Source organism: Anabas testudineus, chromosome 17, assembly GCF_900324465.2.
Source record: "Anabas testudineus chromosome 17, fAnaTes1.2, whole genome shotgun sequence".
Taxonomy (NCBI): domain Eukaryota; kingdom Metazoa; phylum Chordata; class Actinopteri; order Anabantiformes; family Anabantidae; genus Anabas; species Anabas testudineus.
This window is the reverse complement of record NC_046626.1, coordinates 7,052,322-7,074,249: the sequence shown is the minus strand read 5'-3', so window position 1 is coordinate 7,074,249 and position 21,928 is coordinate 7,052,322. Positions and strand designations below refer to the sequence as shown.

The window sequence follows — 21,928 nt, the reverse complement described above, 5'->3', positions numbered from 1 at the left end:
CAGACGTGACTCACTTGTTTGTATCCAGTGATCGTTTTTTTTCTGTGTCCTCTACAGTAATTAGCAGGTTCTTCTCTGCTGGAAAATGAGCTCCTATCTGTTTTTTTTTTTTGTTTTTTTTTTTTGAGCAGTTCTTGGTGGAAGTTGCTCTGCTGCTCTCAGCTGCTCCTGTGGGCCATAATTGAAACCATTTGTGGATCAGGTGGAATTCTGGGATTGCGGCCTCATCTCAAAATCCCAGAGCATATTATTTTCTCTGTTTCTATCCTCTAGCCAGAAAGACTGTTACATCAGCTTTGGTTTTCTCTCTTGTGCACGCGCCCTCTCTCTCTCTCTCTCTCTCTCTCTCTCTCTCTCTCTCTCTCTCTCTTTCACTCTGTCTCTCTCTCTTTTCCATTCCCAGAAAGTCCTTCCGAGGAAGAGGTCAGTGCTGAATGCATCAACTCACAGTAGATGTGGAATATTCCCTGCGACAGACGCTGTCATAACAACAAGAGGAGAAGCAAAAAGTAAGTCAAATCCATATTTTTCTCGTGTGACTTTTAACCCCAATATCCAGGTCGACTTTATAGAGGGAAATACACTGGACAAGTTGAAAATATATCAATTTATCCATACACTGCTATTAAGAAAGATGACGATTCGTATTTACGTTTGCACATTAATTAAAACTCTAGTGACAGTTTTTAGTATAAAGATACTGCATATTTCACTCAAAACATGGATACGATTCTCTATTATTTCCCTCTTTGTTTATGAATAAAACAGTTTACAAACAGAAATAGATTTTTTGTGTATTTGTGTGACAGTAATTGCAGTTTCTGAAAAGTGAGTGTGTTACAGACATATGTCGCTTCACATGACTTTTACAAGTTAAGTAAATGCAGGTACTGTGGTGGGAGAGAGCAGCACTCTAAGTCACAAGGAGGACAGTGTTTGGGCCAAAACCCTGAATCTCAACAGGGTTTTTATTATTACGTCTTCTTTTTTTTCTTTTTACACTTACATGAATTATTGTTATTGATCTATTGAATCACTTATTTCAGTCTTACTAAAAGTTTGATTACTTTGGATGAAATAGATGATTCACTTTGACGGTTAATTCAAGTTGCTAATCTTTCCCACTGATTTACAACCTTCTTGAAACATGTAGGTGTGCAGGTCACTGAGAAAAGAGATGAAGGTCAAGGAGGTCAAACTGGTCACACATCATGTCTTCTTTATCCTACTGGCCGACGCTGTACGAACACAAGTCAATCCAGGTAGATATTTACCTTTAATGTTCATGTCGTATACCTGACCCACCCTCTCTGACTACACAGGCCCATTTAATATGCAGTTTGTTAGGAATCCTATGTTACCGTAAGGATCAGACCTCATTCTGAATTGCAGGACAGTTTCACAAACCACTGGTCCACCATGGTCACTGCACGTGCAGCTGAATTATCCCTCCTAGAATGAGTTTATTTTAGTTTATAGTGTGTGATCAAAGTGTGGCGTATAGGCCACTGCGTGTGGATATGACACATGTAAGCTTAAAATAACTTGTTCATATATCTGATGTTCAAGCATGTTGACAACATGGCGAAGGAAAGCAGTTTTAGGTGGGTGGGCAAGAATGTGATGTGTGTGTTTGTGTGCATGCCCGTGTGGTGTACCTTGGTCGGACAGCAAATATGCTCCAAACAAGCAGAGCTTTCAGAAGCAGGGGAGCATTCAAGGAAAGAAAATAAGGTTTGTAGGCATAGTTGTAGGTAGCACACACACACATGCACTCATTTGACTTTCTCACTCAGAATATTTTCACAGTAAAAGGATTATTTATTCTGCTGCTTTCTCAAAGTACACGTCAGGGAGTTCGGTAGGAAGGTGAATAAAACACAGACATCCCTTAATTACCAGTTAGAGATGAGAGGAATAAACAGTGACCCTCTGGTTGATGCAATAAGCAGCTACACAGTAAGGCTATTAAATCACGAGTACTAAAATGCAGCTTGTGTTGTAGAGAAACTTAGGAATGGGGATGTCTTAAAACTCAAAAGAATTCTCTCACGTGTACCTGATAGAAATAATGAAATGTGATGGAAAATTAAGAGCAGGCATGCCTGAGACCACTCCCATCTAATTTTGCTTAGACTGGCACCTACACAGTGTTGCTTCTGTTTTGGTGCAGAGGCCTTGCAGGGCAGCAGGAAGGGGGCTGGGAAAGGGAAGGGGCAAAGCCCTGACCACTCAACACTCAACCTTTCACGTTCTGAAAATGCACAAAGTGAACAGGAACAAATGGCATGTGACAGTAGAGAGTCTCGCACTCACGTAAAAACACATGAAAGATGTTCTCTTCACCTGAGCAGTATGTGTATGAGCGATTGTTAATGTGTTTCTAGAAATGTGTCGTTATCCTCTTGGCATGACTGGCGGTCAGATTCAGGATGAGGACATCTCAGCCTCCAGTCAGTGGTCTGAGTCGACTGCTGCAAGATTTGGAAGGTTCGATTCTAAATGACTCTTCGTTTATCTTATTGTAATGTCCTTTATTTGGCCGACTTACAGAACAGAAATCAAATGATGATTTGTGTGACTGTCTTATATTTAGCTGCTGCTACATGAGCCAACTTCTTTTTCTACTTATTCCCATCTAACCACTACTTTGGCTTCTTCTCATCTTGCTGTGATTTGAAAACTGCCTTGGACGAACCACACGTGAAAGCTGACAGCCTCGTCTTAAGGTCCATTTAGTAGCTGTTCCAGAGATTTTTATTCGAATGTTGTCGTCTTCATCAGCAGATGGATTTGGTTCAGCTGTCATGGAAATTAACATGCGGTTTAACTGAAAGCTCCAGAACAGCTGCTAAATTCACCTTGAGGTGAGATTGGTTGGTCACCTGCACTTTCCAAGGTCAAGAATAAACTACCATCTAAACAGTCTAAATTAGGATTAGTATGGTTCAGCATTGTGGGAGATTCTTCTCTAACTTACAGAGATAGAGATAAAGCTTGATACAACTCTTATATCTTTATATTAAATGCATAAGGACCAATCCAGCAGGAGCAGCTTAGTTTGAAGCCAGCATATGTTAACGGTTCATTAATTAACTACATGCTGAATAATTATAGTGCTGTTTTATAATATGACCAGCAGCAATATGGAATAGTCAAAGATGTTCTCGTGCAAGTGTGAATACATTAACATAGAAAAGATCATGCATACTGTAGCAACCGAGTACATTAAATAACTTTTCCCTCCTTTTGAATTCCTTATACCTTGTTTCTGTTCACCGCTTCCCCTCCTCCTTATGTTCATGTGCTACTTGAACTCTTTGCCCTTCCTCTCCATCGCTGCCTCCTCTCTCATTTCTTTCTTTCCTCCTCTTCAGACTTGACTTTGACAATGGAGACGGCGATGGGGCCTGGTGTCCTGGCATCACGTCAGAGACAGACGGGCTCAAGGAGTACCTCCAGGTGGACCTGCGCTCGCTGCACTTCATCACACTGGTGGGCACCCAAGGTCGCCATGCCGACGGAATGGGTAATGAGTTTGCCCAGCGGTACAGGATCAACTACAGCCGTGACGGCAGCAACTGGGCGGGCTGGCATGATAGGAAGGGAAGGCAGGTAAGAATGATTGTTAGTCACAGTAGTGTCTGCACGTGGGATTCAGTTTTGCCTGATTATGACTGGAGCTGGAGCTGGAGGAAAATCCTCCACGACAGGCGGTCCTCCGAGGATAGTTTGGCTTTCTTCATCCCGGCACAGTTTTGAAACAGGTTGCCACTTTGAATCTGTGTCTTTAAATTTAATAATGAATGACAGATCCTTTGCTCATCTTATGTCCTCACATAAAAATGTATTGTATGCATAGATGCCAGTCATATCAGTTTAATGTACTAATGAGATGTAATACATCATTTAAATATTTATTGCATCACTGCTGCTAGATGGCCAATAAAACAACTAAAAAACAAGATACCAAGAAACCAGATAATACGAGAGTTAAATGCTACACATGGCAATTGTATCATTCATGCCATTTAGTACAGTGTTCTTGTTTAAAGAGTCAGTATGAACAGCGTGTGGATACACATTAGATTTGTTTTCCTGGCACATTTGTCACGCTCTTTTTTTGCTCTTGTCATCTGAATTTCTTCCGTCAGGTCATTGAGGGGAACAGGAACGCATACGATGTGGTGTTAAAGGATCTGGAGCCTCCCATCATAGCTCGTTTTGTACGCTTTTTGCCCGTGACTGACCACTCCATGATCGTGTGTATGAGAGTGGAGCTCTATGGCTGTGAATGGCTGGGTCAGTCATCACTTTCCATTTTACCCAATGCAGTGTCTGCTGGATGTCATCTTATTCTATATTCAGGCAGTGACTTAATCATTCATAATCATTGATTTTTGACTGAACCCTTTTAGATGGCCTGATGTCTTATAGCATACCAGACGGGCACCAAATGATCTTCAGGGGTCTCGATGTCTACTTTAATGACTCTGTGTATGATGGAGCAACAGCTGAAAGGTCTGGATTGTACTGCTGTTCTGGGTAGAAAAATGTAGGCCACTCAGGACCATGATTTTGTTTACCTCCTTTTTCCAGAACTAATCAAGCATGTTAATTTTTCTTTGAGCTGACACAGCAGCCGTTAATTAACATAAATTTTAGATCTGCTCATTGAATTTACTTGTCGTGTTTGTATCTTTTCAATTCTTCCACCCTTCCCTCCACTAGACTGACGAGGGGCCTCGGCCAGTTGACAGACGGCACCTGGGGTCTGGACGATTTCCTTCACAGCCACATCTACAGCATGTGGCCAGGGTACGACTATGTGGGCTGGAACAACAAGAGTTTCCCTAAAGGTTATGTGGAGATGATATTTGAGTTTGACCACGTCCGAAACTTCACTTCCATGAAGGCAAGGAAACATTTTGACTAGTTGAGTGAACAGTTTAACTGGAATGAAATAGTGGAATATTTTTAACATTGCTGAACCACTATGCTGATATGAGCTGTGCCGTGCTAGGCAAGTACCCATCTTCTATAACCACTGCAAATTTAATTGGTATATTTAAAATTAAATAATGCAAGTCCATGTTCTGTATAATTTGTTTGTATGCCATAGTTAAGTGCTGTGACCAGAGAGCAGAGATAGAAGATAATGTTTTTCACCACACCTGGACAAAAAGGCTATTAAAAAAATATGGGTTTTTTTAATCACGCTTTTTTAATTAACCACCAGGTTCACTGTAATAACATGTACAGCCGAGGGGTGAGGATGTTCAGACAGGCCACCTGTTACTTCCGGTCCGGACCAGACTGGGAGGCTGACCCAGTGACCTTCAGGCCCACTGCTGACCGCGTGAGCCAAATTGCCCGTTTTGTCACCGTGCCCCTTGGGGACCGCACAGCCAGCTCCATCAAATGCCGTTTCCACTTCAGTGACCTTTGGATGCTGTTCAGCGAGGTGGCCTTCCAGTCAGGTAAAAAATGATCAGGTGTCATCTTCCAGGCAGAGCCTCATCAGAGACTTTGATTGGATACTTTAATGCTAGAACGTCCTTCAGATACTTCCCGTCTGTCTTCAGCATTGTGTTTGTTCCTTTTTTCTTTCACCTACAGGTTCAGCAGTGTACAATACATCTCGCAAAAAAGGACAACCCACCAACCTGCTACCAGGTCAGCAGGTGAACCCTTTCTTTTTTCAATAGGTATTATTGGCTCTATTTTTAGTGAATGGACAGATAGGCAGTGGAGGAACATCCTGGCAAGAGAAAGTGCAATCTGGTTTGATAAATGAAGGTAATGTGGCTGTAAACAAACCACAGACCGAATTCAATATCCACTGATCCAGAAACACAATCAAAAATCTATTATATACTCCGAAAATCGTTCATTTGTGATTTTTGCTAATTTGGCTTGAATTGGTATCATACATCTTACTGTGATGTGAAATGACTGTGTTCAATCTGAAAGAGCAGGCAATTGCACAGTTTAAAAGGTTGGTTAACCAAATGTTTTTCTGTTAAACAGTGCCCCCTGCTGTCAGCATCTGACATGACTTACGCTCAAAATAAATTCCCAGCTTCTTAACTAGCTGTAAGAAAACATAGAAGAGATCAGTATAATTAAATTATTTTAGAATACATTGTAATAAGATCATGAACTGTGATGGAATAAATCAAGTTATTCCAACTCTCATTTGATTTAACAGGGGATGATCCTACTCATAAGGTTGATGACAGCAACACCAGGATCCTGATCGGCTGCTTGGTGGCCATCATAGCCATCTTATTGACCATCATAGTCATCATCCTGTGGCGGCAAGTCTGGCAAAAGATGCTTGAGAAGGTGAGAGGGTGTTTATTTTTCTATTTGCTTATAATTATGTCAAACGTCTGACATCCTACACTAATGTTCTATCTTACTAGCCTGTATAAGAAAAGCTTTTGCAGATTATTTGACAAAAAGCAGGTAACAGCAGTTAACACAAATCTCAGCTCTCTCAAATTCACTTCCCCAGGCTTCTCGGCGCATGCTAGATGATGAACTCACAGCTCGTCTTGCGGTCCAAACCCAGGCCTTCTCTTCCCACCACTCCTCTTCGTCCAGTGATGGGGACTCCACCTCCAACTCCACATATGAAAGAATCTTCCCCCTGTGCGCGGACTATCAGGAGCCCTCCCGCCTCATTCGAAAGCTGCCCGAGTTTGCGCAGTCCACTGAGCACCTGGAAAAGACAGATAAAGCCCTTGCAAACGGTGGGTTAGAAGGTGCCCCCCACTATGCAGAGGCAGATATCATCAGCTTGCAGGAGTCTTCAGACAGCAGCACCTACTCCATCACAGCCGTCAACATCAATCTCTTTGCTGGCACTGATTCATCAATGAAAGAGTTCCCCAGACACAAGCTCACCTTCAAGGAGAAACTGGGAGAGGGCCAGTTTGGAGAAGTATATCTAATTGTTTTCTTTTCGCTATCATTATGTTGATGTACCTTGTACAATTAAATGACAGATATTGATCTGTGGTGAAAGTGTGCAATGCAGTATCAATACAGTGCATGCTGATGCTCACTAATAGGCAACATTTAATGGTATTAAAGCTAAACAGATGGTTTGATGTGGTGCCAAGTGCATGATGGACTGACAAAGTCCTTTTTTATACAGGTGCACTTGTGTGAGGCAGAGGGCATGCTGGACTTTTTGGACGAGGATTTGTCTATAGAGGGAAACAATGAATCACCTCTGCTTGTTGCTGTTAAAACACTGCGGGAAGATGCCAACAAGAATGCAAGGTAAAATAAAAAGGGAATTTAATCAATTTATAATAAATGTGCTAATTCCTTGATAAATTTAATTAATTTCCCCCAGGTTGTTATTCATTCCTTTGCCAATCACATGGTCTGTTACAATTGTTTGTCCTCGTTGTGTTGCAGGAATGACTTCCTGAAGGAGATCCGAATCATGTCTCGTCTGAGAGACCCTAACATTGTCCGTCTACTGGCAGTGTGTGTAGACACGGACCCTCTGTGCATGATCACTGAGTATATGGAAAATGGTGACCTGAACCAGTTCCTGTGCAATCTCAGGCTCATGGAGGCTGCTGCTGAAGACAGGACTGAACCAGAGGAGAAGGAGGAGAAGAGCATGGTCTGGTAGGCTCAATTCAATTGATTGATAAGGATAGCATATCTATACAGCCAGTGCACAATACTTGACTTTCTTTGGGATCCTTTCTGCCCTTTAGCTCCAGGAAGTTGATCCGCATGGCAGCACAGATTGCATCTGGTATGAAATATTTGTCCTCCCTTAACTTTGTCCACCGTGACCTGGCCACCCGCAACTGCCTGGTGGGGAAGAACTACACCATCAAAATCGCAGATTTTGGCATGAGTCGAAACCTGTACAGAGGAGACTACTACAGGATCCAGGGTCGGGCTGTCCTGCCCATTCGCTGGATGTCCTGGGAGAGCATCTTGCTGGTGAGTGATGTGCTAAGGTAGAAACAATGTTGATATCTGTCTAGAAAGGTGTAAATGAATGCAATACAATATGTTAAAAAAGAAAAACTAAGAACAAATAAATAAATAAATACATAATAATACATACAAAATAAAACAGCTGGAAAACTCAGATGAAGGGAATAACTCACATTAACCTGACCTGACATTACTATGTGTGTGGTACTTAATGTATGTGCATTAGTCTAATGCCACCGAACAATCCAACATCCAAGATTGTTGCCCAAGTCCAAGCCAGACTGTTTATGGGTTTAAATCATGTGTTCTCTCAGGGAAAGTTCACCATGGCCAGTGACGTGTGGGCATTCGGCGTGACTCTGTGGGAGATTCTCACTCTGTGTGAGGAGCAGCCCTACTCCCAGCTCTCTGACGAACAGGTCATCGAAAACACAGGAGAGTTCTTTAGGGACCAGGGCAAGCAGGTGAGCATCACACAAGCTGTTTATGGTTTCACTTGTGTTGTGTGGCGAGCACACAGAGTATCATGTATTTCTATTGATTCATGCCAGATTTGCAGAATTCCAAAAATAAAATAATAATAATAAAACTCATAAACATACTAAACTCTTAGTCTTTATAACACTAAACCTATTGTGATTATTTTGTCTCATGCCTCCAGGTGTACCTGCCAAAGCCTGCCTGCTGTCCTGATAAAGTCTACAATGATCTGATGCTGAGCTGCTGGAGGAGAAATGCGAAGCAGCGGCCAAGTTTTCAGGAGATACACACTCAGCTGATGGAGAGTCTGGCATAGCAGACAGAATAGATAATTGCTCTCTTTGCTATACAGTATACTGTTAATTTGCTTTGTTCAGTATGGATTTCTTGGAATGGATTTGTAGTCACAAACAAAAAATGTTTTTATTATCATTATTATTGTTTTGTTTATCTCGATTATGCAGTAAATAATAAGTACTGAGGAGAATGTATTACAATTGCACAGAGGTTGTAAGGTAGATATTGTGCCTATTGGCACTACTGGTACTACTAGTAATCTAGTATGTAACAGAATAATAACAAGAATTATTCTATTAATGTGTTGATAAATATGTTATTAACTATTAATAATTACACATTTGTGCAATTGTAGAGCACATGTATGACATAATGTTAGTACAGTTGTTTTTTTATTTTTCTATTTTTGCTTTGTAACATGAACATATGACACTATGACTGTTTTCTGGATGGGAATGTGTTTTTTTACTATGTAGTAAAATGTTTGATGTCCTTTTGACTAAATAGTAGCAAAGTAAAAGCAAATTGTGTTATTTTCTGCCATGTATCACACTTCATTTGTGTTGTTCTTTACAGAATACAGTAATTGACACTTATTTTTCCACACGCTCTCTCAGCATCTCTTTAAGCGTTGCGCTCTTTTGTCCCGTTTGGGCCTCCCCGCTCCCCGTAGTGGAAGCTGATTGGTCGGATGTTTGTCCACATCCAGTCACACCACGGGTCTGTTCCTTCATATAGGCTGATGTGTGTTCAGCACACTCGGACGAGGGGCTGTACGATCCCGGTCAAAAAGCTTTCACCCCGGTTTCTTTTCCTTTTCTTCTGGTTCTGTTTCGTCTACGCCGATTAGCTCCCGTCAGACATGGAGAGAGTTGTGATTGTGACCGGCGCAAACAGGTGGGTCCAGAAAAACTGCGTTGTGACGAGTTATACAGGTGGATTGTCGTGTTGTTAACTGTTTGACTCCTCTCACTAGATGATAAACACTAAGAGTGTGAATAAATGTCTGCTGACTTGACGATAAACAACAGTAATAAGCTGGATCTCTTCCAGGCTCCAGCTCTACATCTGTACTTTATACAGTGGCAATGAAAAGTTTGGAAACACCCACACACTGAAGTGTTCTCACTAGGTTTTGTTGATTGGATTCAACCAATTGGTTGTGAATGTATCAGTTAACACACAAAAAAGAACAATTCATTAAAGCATATTTGAGCACAGAATAATGGTTAAAACAGCTGAGCGTGTTGATTTACTCTCATAAAAAGTCAGAACCAGGAAAAATGCTTGGTGTCATTGTGCTGTTGTCCCCAGTCAGTTGTTTTTATAGAGGCAATGGTATGCCTCTTCAGCATGGAGCAGTATTCGTCTTGATTGAAGATGCCTTGCACAGATGCAGATCACCCACCCTGTGGGTCACAGTGTCTGTGATCAGTGGTTGCTCTCTTGTTATATTCGATCATGCAGCCAGTTCAGGAGAAGTGAGGCATCTGTTTCTCAAGGTCGACACTTCTAAGTACATGTCTTCTTGGACACGTGCACTTGAGCCTTCCATTGCATCTTCTGCCCTGACTGGATCCAGTTGTAGCATGTCACTGGAGAATATACCGTGTCACCTTTCTAAAAGAAATCTTTTCTTGGCTATATCTTGTAGAGAATTACATTTGTTTCTTCAAAGGTATGGAGAAGGTAGGTAAGGAATGGTTACATCATATAACTCCCACTGGAAACCTAAACCCTCTTTACATTGGTATTTGTGAACAAATTAAACATGTTAATAAGTGAGTAGTTATTATAGTGTTTATAAAGAATAGATTTTTTTACAGTTTCCAGTCTTTATGTTAAGCTAAAATACTCCATCTTCAGATATACCATCATACTGATGTGATTTCTAATCAAGTTAAGACACAAAAATTGCATATTTATCTCAAAGATAAAAAGAAGTCGACCTGTTTCACTCCTCAGTTCCCACATACTAAATCTAACCTTAGGTTACATAAAACACAAAGGATATTTTTTTCCTAAACTAAGCAATACACAAAACACTAAATGTGACTTCCTTTACATATGTGTATGACTGTTTCTCTCCCATCTATCTCTCTCTGCAGCGGCATTGGCCTGGCCTTGTGTGAGAGGCTGCTGACTGAGAACAGCCAGATTCGACTGTGTCTAGCCTGCAGAAACATGCAGCGAGCAGAGGCTGCACGCTCCGCTCTGCTGACCTCTCATACCGGTGCCTGTGTGGATTTACTACACCTCGATGTGGGCTCTGTGCGCTCAGTGCTCACGGCTGCTAAGGAGGTCAAGACCAGGTAAGAGATTGTTGATACACTGATCTTAGTACATAGGTTTTTCTGCCTCTTGTTCTTTAATGAATACAGTGAATATGAAATGAACAGAATGGACAATGATTTGATAAACATTTGTGTTTTCCATAGGTACAGAAAAATTGACTTTCTGTATCTAAATGCAGGAATTATGCCAAATCCACAAGTGGATATCAGAGCTTTTATAAAGGGGCTGTTCTCCAGGTAAATGTCCAAAGCCAGCTTGTGAAATTAAATTTGGTTATATTTAATATTGACTTGAAGCTAAGTGGCAATTAATGGTGAAATGCGTCCATTATCCATGTGGTTATGTAATACAATAACGTCTCACTGCAGGAATGTCATTAATATGTTTGCGACGGCAGAGGGTCTCTTAACCCAACAGGACCACCTAAACTCAGACGGTCTGCAAGAGGTTTTTGCAACCAACCTGTTTGGCCATTTTCTCATGGTACTGTATTCTGCACACTGCACACCTACGTGAAATTAATTAAAAATTTTATCATCTAAGAAAACGTATGTAGAAACATACTATGTATTTAAGTGAATATACGGTATACAACATAACTCAGTTCATGTAATATTAGCAACTGTTAAATGATGATTCAATCTTGTAACATATTAAATTGTATTTTACTGTATTTGATCACACGTTGGTCCCACTACCCACTGGTCCCAAACACACAGTAAAAACCATTGTTTTTTAAGAAGAGTAAATATGAAGACTTGTCCAAGTATTATCTTTGTCTTGAATCAGTTGTTTTCACTGTATATTTGTCCTTTGGACCTAATCTTCATATCCCTGTGTTCCAGATCAGGGAGCTGGAGCCTCTGTTGTGTCAGGCAGGTCACACATCCAGGGTAGTGTGGACATCCTCAAGCAATGCTCGCCGCTCTGCCTTCGACATCGAGGACATGCAGCACAGAAATGGAACCGAGCCTTACAGCTCCTCTAAGTATGCATCAGACATGCTCAGCCTGGCTCTCAACAGACAAAAGAACAGCCAGGTTTGTCTGTCTCACACACACTGCAGACTAGTAATGACTATGACTGCAAGCACAAAGCTACAGTAGATCCACCTACATGCTAATATTCCAGCCTTTTACAAAACGCGACAGTCTTCTTTGTCATTGACCATAAATGATAAGGTCTGTGATCCATATTTTTGTTCTTTTCAACGCGTCTCCTAAATGGATGCATCCAATCAGTATAACATCTGTGAATCCATAACCGTATTTTAGCTTATTTATCAAAGAGCCCTTGATGAACAAAAACTCCAACTCCATGTTTCTTTATAAAACTCTTTATGTCCCTGAAAAACATGGGTTTAAGATCAAGACAGCAATTTGGTACTTTTTATTTTAAAAGAAATACATTCTGTTTAATGCACCACACCGCAGTAACCTTTACAGTGTGAAAACATAAAGAGATAACAGAGAGGGCAAAAGGGAAGAAAGACTCTGCAGCTTATACATTTGTTACATTACTATTTATTTTTTCTTCTCTTTCTGACAGGGGCTGTTCTCCTCAGTAATATGCCCTGGGCTGGTGATGACCAATCTGACCTACGGTATCCTGCCCTCATTCTTCTGGACTCTCATCATGCCCATCATGTGGTTGGTGCGTCATTATTGATTGATTGATTGTAGTAGTGCTTCTTTTTTATGTGTGTTTTCTATAAACTGTCTCATTTTGTTCCCTTGTTGAACAGATCAGGATTTTCACTAACACATTCACACTGACGCCATACAACGGAGCGGAGGCACTGGTACGTTATCAGCCTGTCCTGTTGTTGTCCATATGAATAATACTTTAGGGAATCATGTGCTTAACAACGAGCATGCTATAAACATAGATTCCTGCCCTGGTCTTTCACAGCACTGGCTGTTTCTTCAAGCCCCAGAGTCTCTGGATCCAAGAGCAAAGTATCACAGTTTAACATCAGGACTTGGAACGAACTATACTGAGCCTCAACGAGTGAGTAACTAGAGGCCATTGGATTCACAGACATGCTTTTCAAGTTAATCTTACAGAGGCAGCATGAAAAGGTATCATAATATGCTGCTAAAGATGCCTGATTTACATGTAACTAATCATATTTCCTGTGTTTGTATTTCAGATGGACATTGATGAGGAAATGTCTGAGGCCCTCTACAAGAAACTTCTTAAACTTGAGACAGTAGTCAGAAGGAAACTGAGTGAGGAAAATGCTGATAACAAAGCTTATCAACAGTACCTCAATGAAACAGAATAGAAATCAGTCTTTTGTGATGGAATTTAAAAAGGGTGAAATGTTTTTAATTCTTCTCAGATTCAGCATCTCTGACATAGTCATCAGTGATCCTCTCGTCTTATTTCACAGAGCTGCAGGACAATGCTCTCAGCATATGATTGTAAGAATTCAGATGCGATTTTAAAGAGGCACTTTATTTTTTCATACATGTTCATTCTACATTACTTAAGAACTATTAGGAGATATGCTAATGATTTGTCATTTTTCTGCAATGTTTTGAATAAAAGGAAAATGTTATTGTGAAAATGTCACCTCCAGTAAAATCTTCACGCACAAGCTGCAGCATTCACACTACTCCAAAAACACAAAATACAAAAAGGTGTCTTCAGTTAATTTGTTAATTGAACCTCCTCTCAGCACCACATGTTTGTACTGGGTTTGACTGACAGCTCAATTGTCCACAGTCTATTTCACTTTGAGGGAACAATGTGATGTCCGTTCATATTCTCCGTCACCTAGCAACAGTCTGATGACTTAAAGCGTTTGACCCACTTTCAAACTGAGAATTCAGAATCAGAACAGCTGAAAAAATCTGACTGCATGAGCCTTTCAGAACAATCTACTCCGTCTTTTCTACGCAACATCTGACATGCCTTAACGTGCCTTTTTCGTATTTTTTTAATACACTGCCCATCCTAAAAAAAATGTCTAATATCTAACTAATATACTAATACACTAATATTTTGTTAGACCAACTTTAGTTTTGCATTCACAGTGGCTTCGTTTCAATAAGCTTCTGCAATGTAACAACATTCATTGCCGTCCATATTTGCAATAATTTTTCACCAACATACTATTGATGATGGGAGAGTCTGGCTGCTGCGCAGTCTTCTCCAGCACATCCCAAAGATTCTCAATAGGGTTAAGGTCTGGACTGTGGCCAATCCATGTGTGATATTCAGGTAGTCAGCTGATCTCATTCTTTGGACACATAACGCTGCTCAACCTAGACCTGACCAACTGCAGCAACCCCAGATCATAGCACTGCCCCCACAGGCTTGTATTGTAGACACTAGACATGATGGGTGCCTCACCTGCTTCTCTTTTCTTACCCTGATGCTCCCATCACTCTGGAACAGGGTAAATCTGGACTCATCAGACCACATGACCTTCTTCCATTGGACAGTTCTAAAACCCAGTTTTAGTATAGTATTAGTTTCATATATTATATAGTTATATTATAGTAATTATCCAATTGGAGGCTCTTACCTGTTTGCTTAGTTAAATCCAGTTGGTGACTTTTTTTTTTTGGATGCGCAGTGTATATTAATATTACCAGGATAACATAGATGACTTGTTGATTTAAGTCACTGAGATGTTTCCTTTTGTTTAGGTCAGACGGTCACATGTCAGGACAGTGTGACATTTAAATAATTCATTTATGAGGAGTGTTTTAATGTGTTTTAATATTACTTACTGAATAATATATATAAGAAAAATATATACAATTAGGAGTCGTTTTTGCCGAAAAAAAAAGCATTGCATTTTACCTATGAGCTTGATTGCAGCAGTCTTCTCTTAATCGTGTCCTTAATCATGCACAGGTAGCACAGGCTCAGCTGCTGCTTTTACTAGTAATACATGTATTCATGCGGCGCACACTAAGCATTTTAAAATATTTATTCAGTTCCATAGATGCGCATATAGTGTTTTTATCAGGCAGAACTAATGTGACTCTATTAAAAGCATCTATTATTACGTCCTACTATCATCTATTGCATGTGACCTCCTCTGAGACCTCCTTACATATTGTAAATAACAACACTGCAGCCACCGTGCGCTCTGATTGGTGCGCGCTGCGCGGTGTCCCGGATGGTGCTCGCACCGGAAGAGAAGGGGCAGCTCTCCCAGCCATCTTGTGGCAGCATCCTGCGAATTGTTCGCATCAAGCCTCGTAGAATCGGAGGTGAATCCCGCTGAAGGGGCGCCATCATGCCCGGACACCTGCAAGAAGGCTTCGGCTGCGTCGTAACCAATCGGTTCGACCAGTTATTGGACGATGAGTCCGACCCGTTTGAGATCCTGAAAGCTGCTGAAAACAAGAAGAAGGAGGGGGCCGCCGCTGGCTCCACCAAGACCGCGGCTCAAGCCGCTAAGCAGCCGAAGAAGGAGTCACAGAAGGACAGGAAGAACCCGCTGCTGGACAAGAAGGAGGAGCCGCAGGCTCCCGTCCCCCTGAAGAAAGAAGGTACTAATTTCACCTGCTCTGTCTCATATGTCCGCTGCGTGTTGTGTATTTTCGCCTGTTTGCTGTCATGTGCGGCTCCTATTAGCTACGTTAGCTGCTGCTGGTGTGAGCGACACACAGCGTGAGGTCAACACGGACTCTCTCGGTTTTTAATGTTGTTGGAGGACAGACCAACAACAGTTAATTCCTCACAGGCTGAGGTTAGCTAGACACGGACGGGAGTGTGTAGCGGCGAAGATAACACACCAGTGAACCTGTCTCGCAAAAATGGTTTCCACTAGCATCCGAGAGGAAGGTGTAGTGTTGGGTTACCGTGTGGTGGATGATGCTCCGTGCACTGGCTACGCAGCTCCGACAGCAGCTGCAGGCTTTGCAAAGCAAATGCGTGAGATAATCACGCGTGTGCTGGGAAAACTGGACAGATAACCCTTTGTTTGAATAGACGGTGTCTCTACAGAGAGAATACCTAATTAACTTCAGTCGTCCAAAAATAAAGAAATCAACAGTAAACCCGAGTTGAGGATCATCTGTAAGGCAGCTGCATTAATAGTTGCAGTGAAACTATGCAGTGTTGATAAAGAAGCTGCTGGAGATGAAACAGGAAGTTTGATCATCTTAAATAGTTAGTGGCTTCGCATCTCAGTTGGCATGTTTCTGCATGCATGTGTAAAACGTGTTGCACAGACACAATTGAAGATATTGTACCAGCAGAGCTTACTAAATAAGATTTTCTGCTCATGTCATGTGGAGGTATCAGGCGAGTGGGCCGAAGACCAGACCAACAGGGCCAGCCTGGTAACCAACACCAGGGCGGGCAGGGTGAAGGCCGACCTGGAGAAAAGAGGCAGGACCGGAGACCCCCTCGAGAGCGCCGTTTCGAGAAGCCCACTGAGGAGAAACCTGAGGGAGGTGGAGAGTTCTCCGTAGACAAGTGGGTATCTGTGATGAAGAATGAAGGGGAATATTAAAACATGCTAAACCCAAGGCTGACTGTGTTTCCTGCCACTGATATATAGATGATATAATCATGGCTCATATAACCTCAGCATCACAACACTGGCATCTGTAAGTTGCTAGTTTTTGAAGCTGCTCTTTGATATTTATCTTGGTACCACTGACATTAAGAGCACACACATTTGTACATGTTTGTTTGTCTGTTTGTCTTCATCAGACCTTCTGGAGACAGGCCCCCAAGAGGGCGTGGTGGCGGCCGGGGCGGGCGTGGTGGAAGAGGACGGGGCATGGGCCGAGGAGACGGCTTCGACGCCCGTGGGAAACGAGAATTCGAAAGACACAGCGGCACTGACAAATCGTGAGTCAGCGCTGAACTGAGACCATAGCAGACCAGTGAATCCACATGTAAAGGATTGACTATCGCCCCAGGGCATCCTGTTGTTGTAGCTCTTAACAGCTGGTAGTTTCTTGAGCCGTTGAACTGCTCAAAGTTGGCAGCCCATGATACTGTTGCAACTAAGTGTTTATATGAGGAGAAAAAAAACCCAAAACCTCCAGGAAATGTTTCTTATCTATAAGTCTGATTGGGATCAGTTCTAGTGTTTTGTTTTGTTTTTTCTCATTTATTTACACTAATCTACTTTAACTGCAGACTTGAGGGTTGTTGTTGGTTTTAGAATGACTTCGTTCTGGATTATTTTACATCAGTGCGTGTTTTCCTGTCTGTTTGCTCTCTGTTAGCAATCAGAAAAGCGAGGAGAAGCGCAGTGGCACTGGCTCGCACAACTGGGGCAATGTGAAGGAAGAAGTGAGGTGAGTTTTCACAGAGAGACACATGGCCTGTTTATCGGAGCATTACTGTCTACAAGATAATTGTGCACATTTAATATTTGTCCAGACATTGTGTACTGCATGCTGCCGAAATGAAGTCAGTTTTTCCAGAACATGTCACAGGGTACTATCTGAATACAATCTGTCTTTCTGGCTAGAATACAAATGCAAACCTAAGTTGGATCATTCTGAAATGTTTACACATTAGTTGTGTCTGTTCATTATCACAACTAAATAATAACATTACATAAAACAAAATTGCATAAATAGATGCAACACCCTTGAGTATAGTTCTACAAGTGTTGGCTAGCTTCGTGACATACTGCCCTTAGTAATGGACACTGTTTTTTTTTTCAGAATTTAATTGTTGAAGCTTTATATCATAAATAGCTTTAAAATCTGTATTAGCAATACAGCTTGATGTCTTTGTTCCCAGTGAGGCTGAACAGACTGCAGCTCCTGAGACGACCCCAGAAGGAGAGGAAAATACACCTGCTGGCTCTGAAAACAAGTGAGTATTAATTTCCTGTCAGGTGATATAAAGCTTCACCTGTTGTTGTTGTTGTTGTTGTTGTTGTTGTTGGTGTTGTTTTGTTTTGTTTTGTTTTTCTTTTTTTAGACAATGTAGGCTGAAGCTACAGAGCATTATCAGCACATCATAATGTTTTCCTTTGGATTCTGTGTCACAAGCCGTATTTCTGCTTGTACATTTTTGTCACAAAGCTTTGGTGCAAATGGGATAAACATTGTCGCTGTCCTTTTGGCCTCAGGATTAGAGGGCATGTATAGAGCTAAGAGGATTGGCAGTTTTAGACTTTAGTCCCTACATTGTTGTGTGCTGGCTTTCCAGGGAGAATGAAGTTGAAGAGGTGAAAAACGAAGGCCCCAAAGAGATGACCCTGGACGAGTGGAAGGCCATGCAGGACAAAGAGCGCACCAAGGTAGAGTTCAACATCCGCAAGCCCAACGAGGGAGCCGACAGCCAGTGGAAGAAAGGATACGTGCTGCACAAGTCCAAGAGTGAAGATGTAAGCATGGTGGTTAATTCTCTTTATTTCAGATTTCTAGCACAGAGCAAAAGTCTTAAGACACTGCTGCAACATAACAAGCTTTATTGTTTGCATGACAGAAATTTGAAGACTAACGGGGGGCCTGACTGTATTTTACAAGGCATCCAGACTCTCGTCTTTCTTATCACTGTTATAGGCTTCACTACTATTCCTGTATCATCATTTTGTGGTGATCTTAGTCGGGTACATATGCTCAGCTTGTTGGAGACGTTTTTCTGAAATATTACATCGGTGAATAATTTTGTGCTGCTATTTCTTGTGATGACTTTTCAGAGGCCTGTTGGTGCTTTGATTGATGCCACAGAGACGGAAGCTGAGCCACACACCCTGTACCACAAGGTGCGTGTAGATCTCTCACTGGTTTTACATCCTCACTGTCCGTGACAACATTCAGTGTTAATAATCTGTATAAGCACCCTTGATGGAAATGTAATTACGGGTGGTTACACACAACATAAATAATCTAAAGACAGTGCACACTAAGACACATGTTGACTCCGTCATTAACTGTTCTCCGTAGTGCATTGTTAAACTTTGTCATTCTTACCAACAGGGCACCCCTGACGAGTCCAGTGACCACCACTTCCGCAAACCAGCCAATGACATCACATCCCAGCTGGAGATCAATTTTGGAGACCTGGGTCGCCCTGGCCGCGGACGTGGGGGAACGCGCGGAGGCAGGGGAGGCCGCGGAGCAGGAGGCAACAGGACAGCGCGCGGGGGAGGACGGTCCGAAAAGGTAACCATGAAACAGAAACCTTTGTTAGTGCTGCCGACAACAGAGGTTTTGTGTCTCTGTGAAAAGACTAAACGCATTGACTGAACAGGCTGCAGCAGTGAACACAGTCAACGCAAATCTCAAACGTCAGTGGTGACATGTAGGGATGGATTTCTGTTAGTAACAAAAGCCAAGTAGCAAAACAAGTAGTGAAGTAATAAAAAAATAACTAACTGAAGTAATCCTTACAAATGTAAAATTGAAGCTGCCTATTAGTTTAATTTTTTCCCCATCAAATTAATAGTTTGATCTGTAAACCATTTCAATGCCCCTGTTGATTATCTAATTCATCAGTTCAGTACGCTTTTTGTTTCTTTGTTTTACCAAGAGTTAACCCACTTCACATTTCGGAAGCTGGAACCATTAGATGTCTGACATGTGGCTTGAAAAAAAATATTGTGTAGCAAATTTGCTGCAAATGAATTTTCTTTTGATCATTTCATTGGCTTGACAGCTGTAATCAAATATTTATTTATATATATATTTGATTTGTTTTCCCACTTTTAAAGGTATTGAATTTGCACAGCTCACTGTGTTGAAATAACATAATGTGCCCCACATGTATAAACTTAGTGACTAAATCAGCACTAGCATCGTGTTCTGATCAGACCTGATACCTACTTATAAATAAACACCTTGTCCTGATTTTTGTGTGCTTCTTCTTCAGGCTAGTGGAGTGTCAGTCCCCAACGTGGATGATCCTGAGGCCTTCCCTGCCCTGGCCTAATGGCTCCTTTTCCACCACCAGCCCACCCATCAGCCCTTCCGGGCCCCTCCTCTACGAGGCTTGCATGCTTACCACATCTTCAAGTATATAAGAAAACAGAAAAAAAAGATTTTAATGACATAAAAGACTGTCATCCCATACCACTCTCACCACCAGAGGACTAAATTTTAACTTGTTTAACGGAGAACAAAAGACAACAAAGGCGGAAAAGGACCTCTTGTTACACTGAAGTTTTGTATTTAGGAACATGAAAGCAGGGATGTTTTCATACTTTTTTCTTTTTCTTTTTTTTTTTCTTTAGAGATTATGCATACTTCATTGATTTTTTTTTTTTTTTTTTTTTTTTTTTTTGTGCTGCTTGAATTTATACATTTCTGCGACTAGGTTGAAGTGTGTGTATCTCTTCCCAAGAAGCTTTTGTGCTTTTTTTTCCTGATTTCAGCTCAGTATTATTGGGTCATCTTAGACTTTCTACTGGAGTTTTCCCCCCCCCAGTAATACACACTGATGTGGTAGCACTACACTACATAGGAATCTTGTACTAGGTATCTGAAGTATGGCTTAACATGCATTCAAAGTGTAATTACTCTGATCCTGACTACTCATCCCCTTTTGCAAGGCACAAATTCAGGATGGGTAACCAGGAAAGTGACTTCCTACTAAAGCTTAGTATTTTTCAATTTCAATTTCTTCTTGTTGTGCAGTGAAGAGTAGATGCCTCTTTCTCCCCCCTTTTTTAATTTTTATTTTTATTTTTTTTGGATAGCTTGCCTTTTTGGTGAACTAGTGGTTAGTAATGCTTTGTATCCCCTGATCCAGATGTGTTTTCAGGGTGTCCCAGGGTCCAATGTTTAACTTTAGGCTGGTCCTCTTAGGTCATACGGACTGTACTACTTGTAAATTAAGGACCACTAAGCAAATATGGTATTTTTTTGTTAAGGATATGTGTGTGTGCGGGCGTGTGCGCAGCAATGTGTGAAGCTGAATGTGTGAATTTGACAGCTAGTTACTTAGAATTTAAGTATTCCTCTGCTACGAACTTGTCATTCTTAAACAATAGACTGCAAGTTCTCACCTGAAGTAGTTCTTATGTCTCTTGAGAAGTGATTGTTGAAATCTAGGTGAGAATGGTAGATAAACCATGAACATATCTTGCTTTTAGAGTATCTGTAATATGTTTCAGATCTGAAAGCACCTGTTTTTCTTTTTGTTTTGTTTTGTTTTTTTTATCAGCAACTGTCCACTGAAGATTGTTTTTCTCCTTCCCTTCTATAAATCATATTTGTACTCTGTTATTTTTTTGTTTTATCAGCTCAGCAGCACCAATGCATAATTTGTCTGAAAGAAATGTGAGCTGTCATAGTGGAACAATCACGAGCTTCAGAATGTAATGTGAGCTAATGGTGCTTTTAGCCACCTGTGTCACTGTTTCCAGTGAGCATTTGCTTTCAAATGAAGCAGGATTATTTCACATTGGGGTGGGAAGGTGATTCTAAGTGGAAGTGAATTCAAAGCTTTACGTGCTGTGCTCTGTGGTGATGCACTGATACAGACGGCTGAAGCAGTGTTTTCTTTTTTTTGTTTGTTTGTTTTTGTTTTGTTTTGTAGGACTGTTCGAGCCACGTGACGGTGAAATTTCTCTGCAAACATCCCTGTTCTAATAAATTGCTTTAGAGGTGTTACATGTATTCTGCCAATTGCTCTTGGGTTGTTTAAAATCAATACTGTGATTTTAAAGATGTGAACAAACATGTTGTTGATTTTTTTTTTTTTTTTTGCTTTAAACGTACCAAGGCTTTGTTGTATTTCAGGGTTGGAGCATTCCTTATTAATCCAGTATCGAAGTATATTAAGTTGGATGAAAACATGGTGCAAAGGTTTAATTGGTGCCTGCAAGGTTTAGCTAACTAAAATGAAGATGTGATATTTAATAAGTGCATATTTACGTTTCTGCTGAGAGCTGCGTAAGATTTATTAAAACTACCCTGGTTTATAGGACAACTGA

The 21,928-nt window shown here is 41.2% G+C and overlaps 3 protein-coding genes across 3 annotated transcripts; all 3 read left to right on the top strand.

The window, feature by feature from the left end:
* The first annotated feature begins 422 nt into the window (after window positions 1-422).
* LOC113171405 (discoidin domain-containing receptor 2-like) lies at window positions 423-9,236 on the top strand. Its single transcript, XM_026373736.1, has 16 exons — window positions 423-509; window positions 1,154-1,262; window positions 2,388-2,490; window positions 3,378-3,615; window positions 4,155-4,302; window positions 4,419-4,521; window positions 4,732-4,915; window positions 5,240-5,480; window positions 5,620-5,676; window positions 6,212-6,348; window positions 6,521-6,949; window positions 7,166-7,293; window positions 7,435-7,653; window positions 7,746-7,980; window positions 8,292-8,441; window positions 8,639-9,236. Exons 2-16 carry the CDS (start codon window positions 1,178-1,180, stop codon window positions 8,771-8,773), a joined length of 2,592 nt encoding a protein of 863 aa, XP_026229521.1. The 5' UTR covers window positions 423-509; window positions 1,154-1,177; the 3' UTR covers window positions 8,774-9,236.
* Window positions 9,237-9,484: 248 nt separating this feature from the next.
* LOC113171908 (3-keto-steroid reductase-like) lies at window positions 9,485-13,955 on the top strand. Its single transcript, XM_026374645.2, has 9 exons — window positions 9,485-9,651; window positions 10,863-11,066; window positions 11,193-11,285; window positions 11,418-11,532; window positions 11,895-12,089; window positions 12,598-12,702; window positions 12,794-12,850; window positions 12,961-13,059; window positions 13,202-13,955. Exons 1-9 carry the CDS (start codon window positions 9,617-9,619, stop codon window positions 13,334-13,336), a joined length of 1,038 nt encoding a protein of 345 aa, XP_026230430.1. The 5' UTR covers window positions 9,485-9,616; the 3' UTR covers window positions 13,337-13,955.
* A 1,238-nt stretch (window positions 13,956-15,193) lies between these two features.
* On the top strand, window positions 15,194-21,928 carry serbp1b (SERPINE1 mRNA binding protein 1b). Its single transcript, XM_026373877.2, has 9 exons — window positions 15,194-15,563; window positions 16,314-16,494; window positions 16,735-16,875; window positions 17,259-17,330; window positions 17,785-17,859; window positions 18,199-18,376; window positions 18,692-18,757; window positions 18,972-19,157; window positions 19,864-21,928. The coding sequence occupies exons 1-9, from the start codon at window positions 15,308-15,310 to the stop codon at window positions 19,921-19,923; spliced, it is 1,215 nt and encodes a 404-aa protein (XP_026229662.1). The 5' UTR covers window positions 15,194-15,307; the 3' UTR covers window positions 19,924-21,928.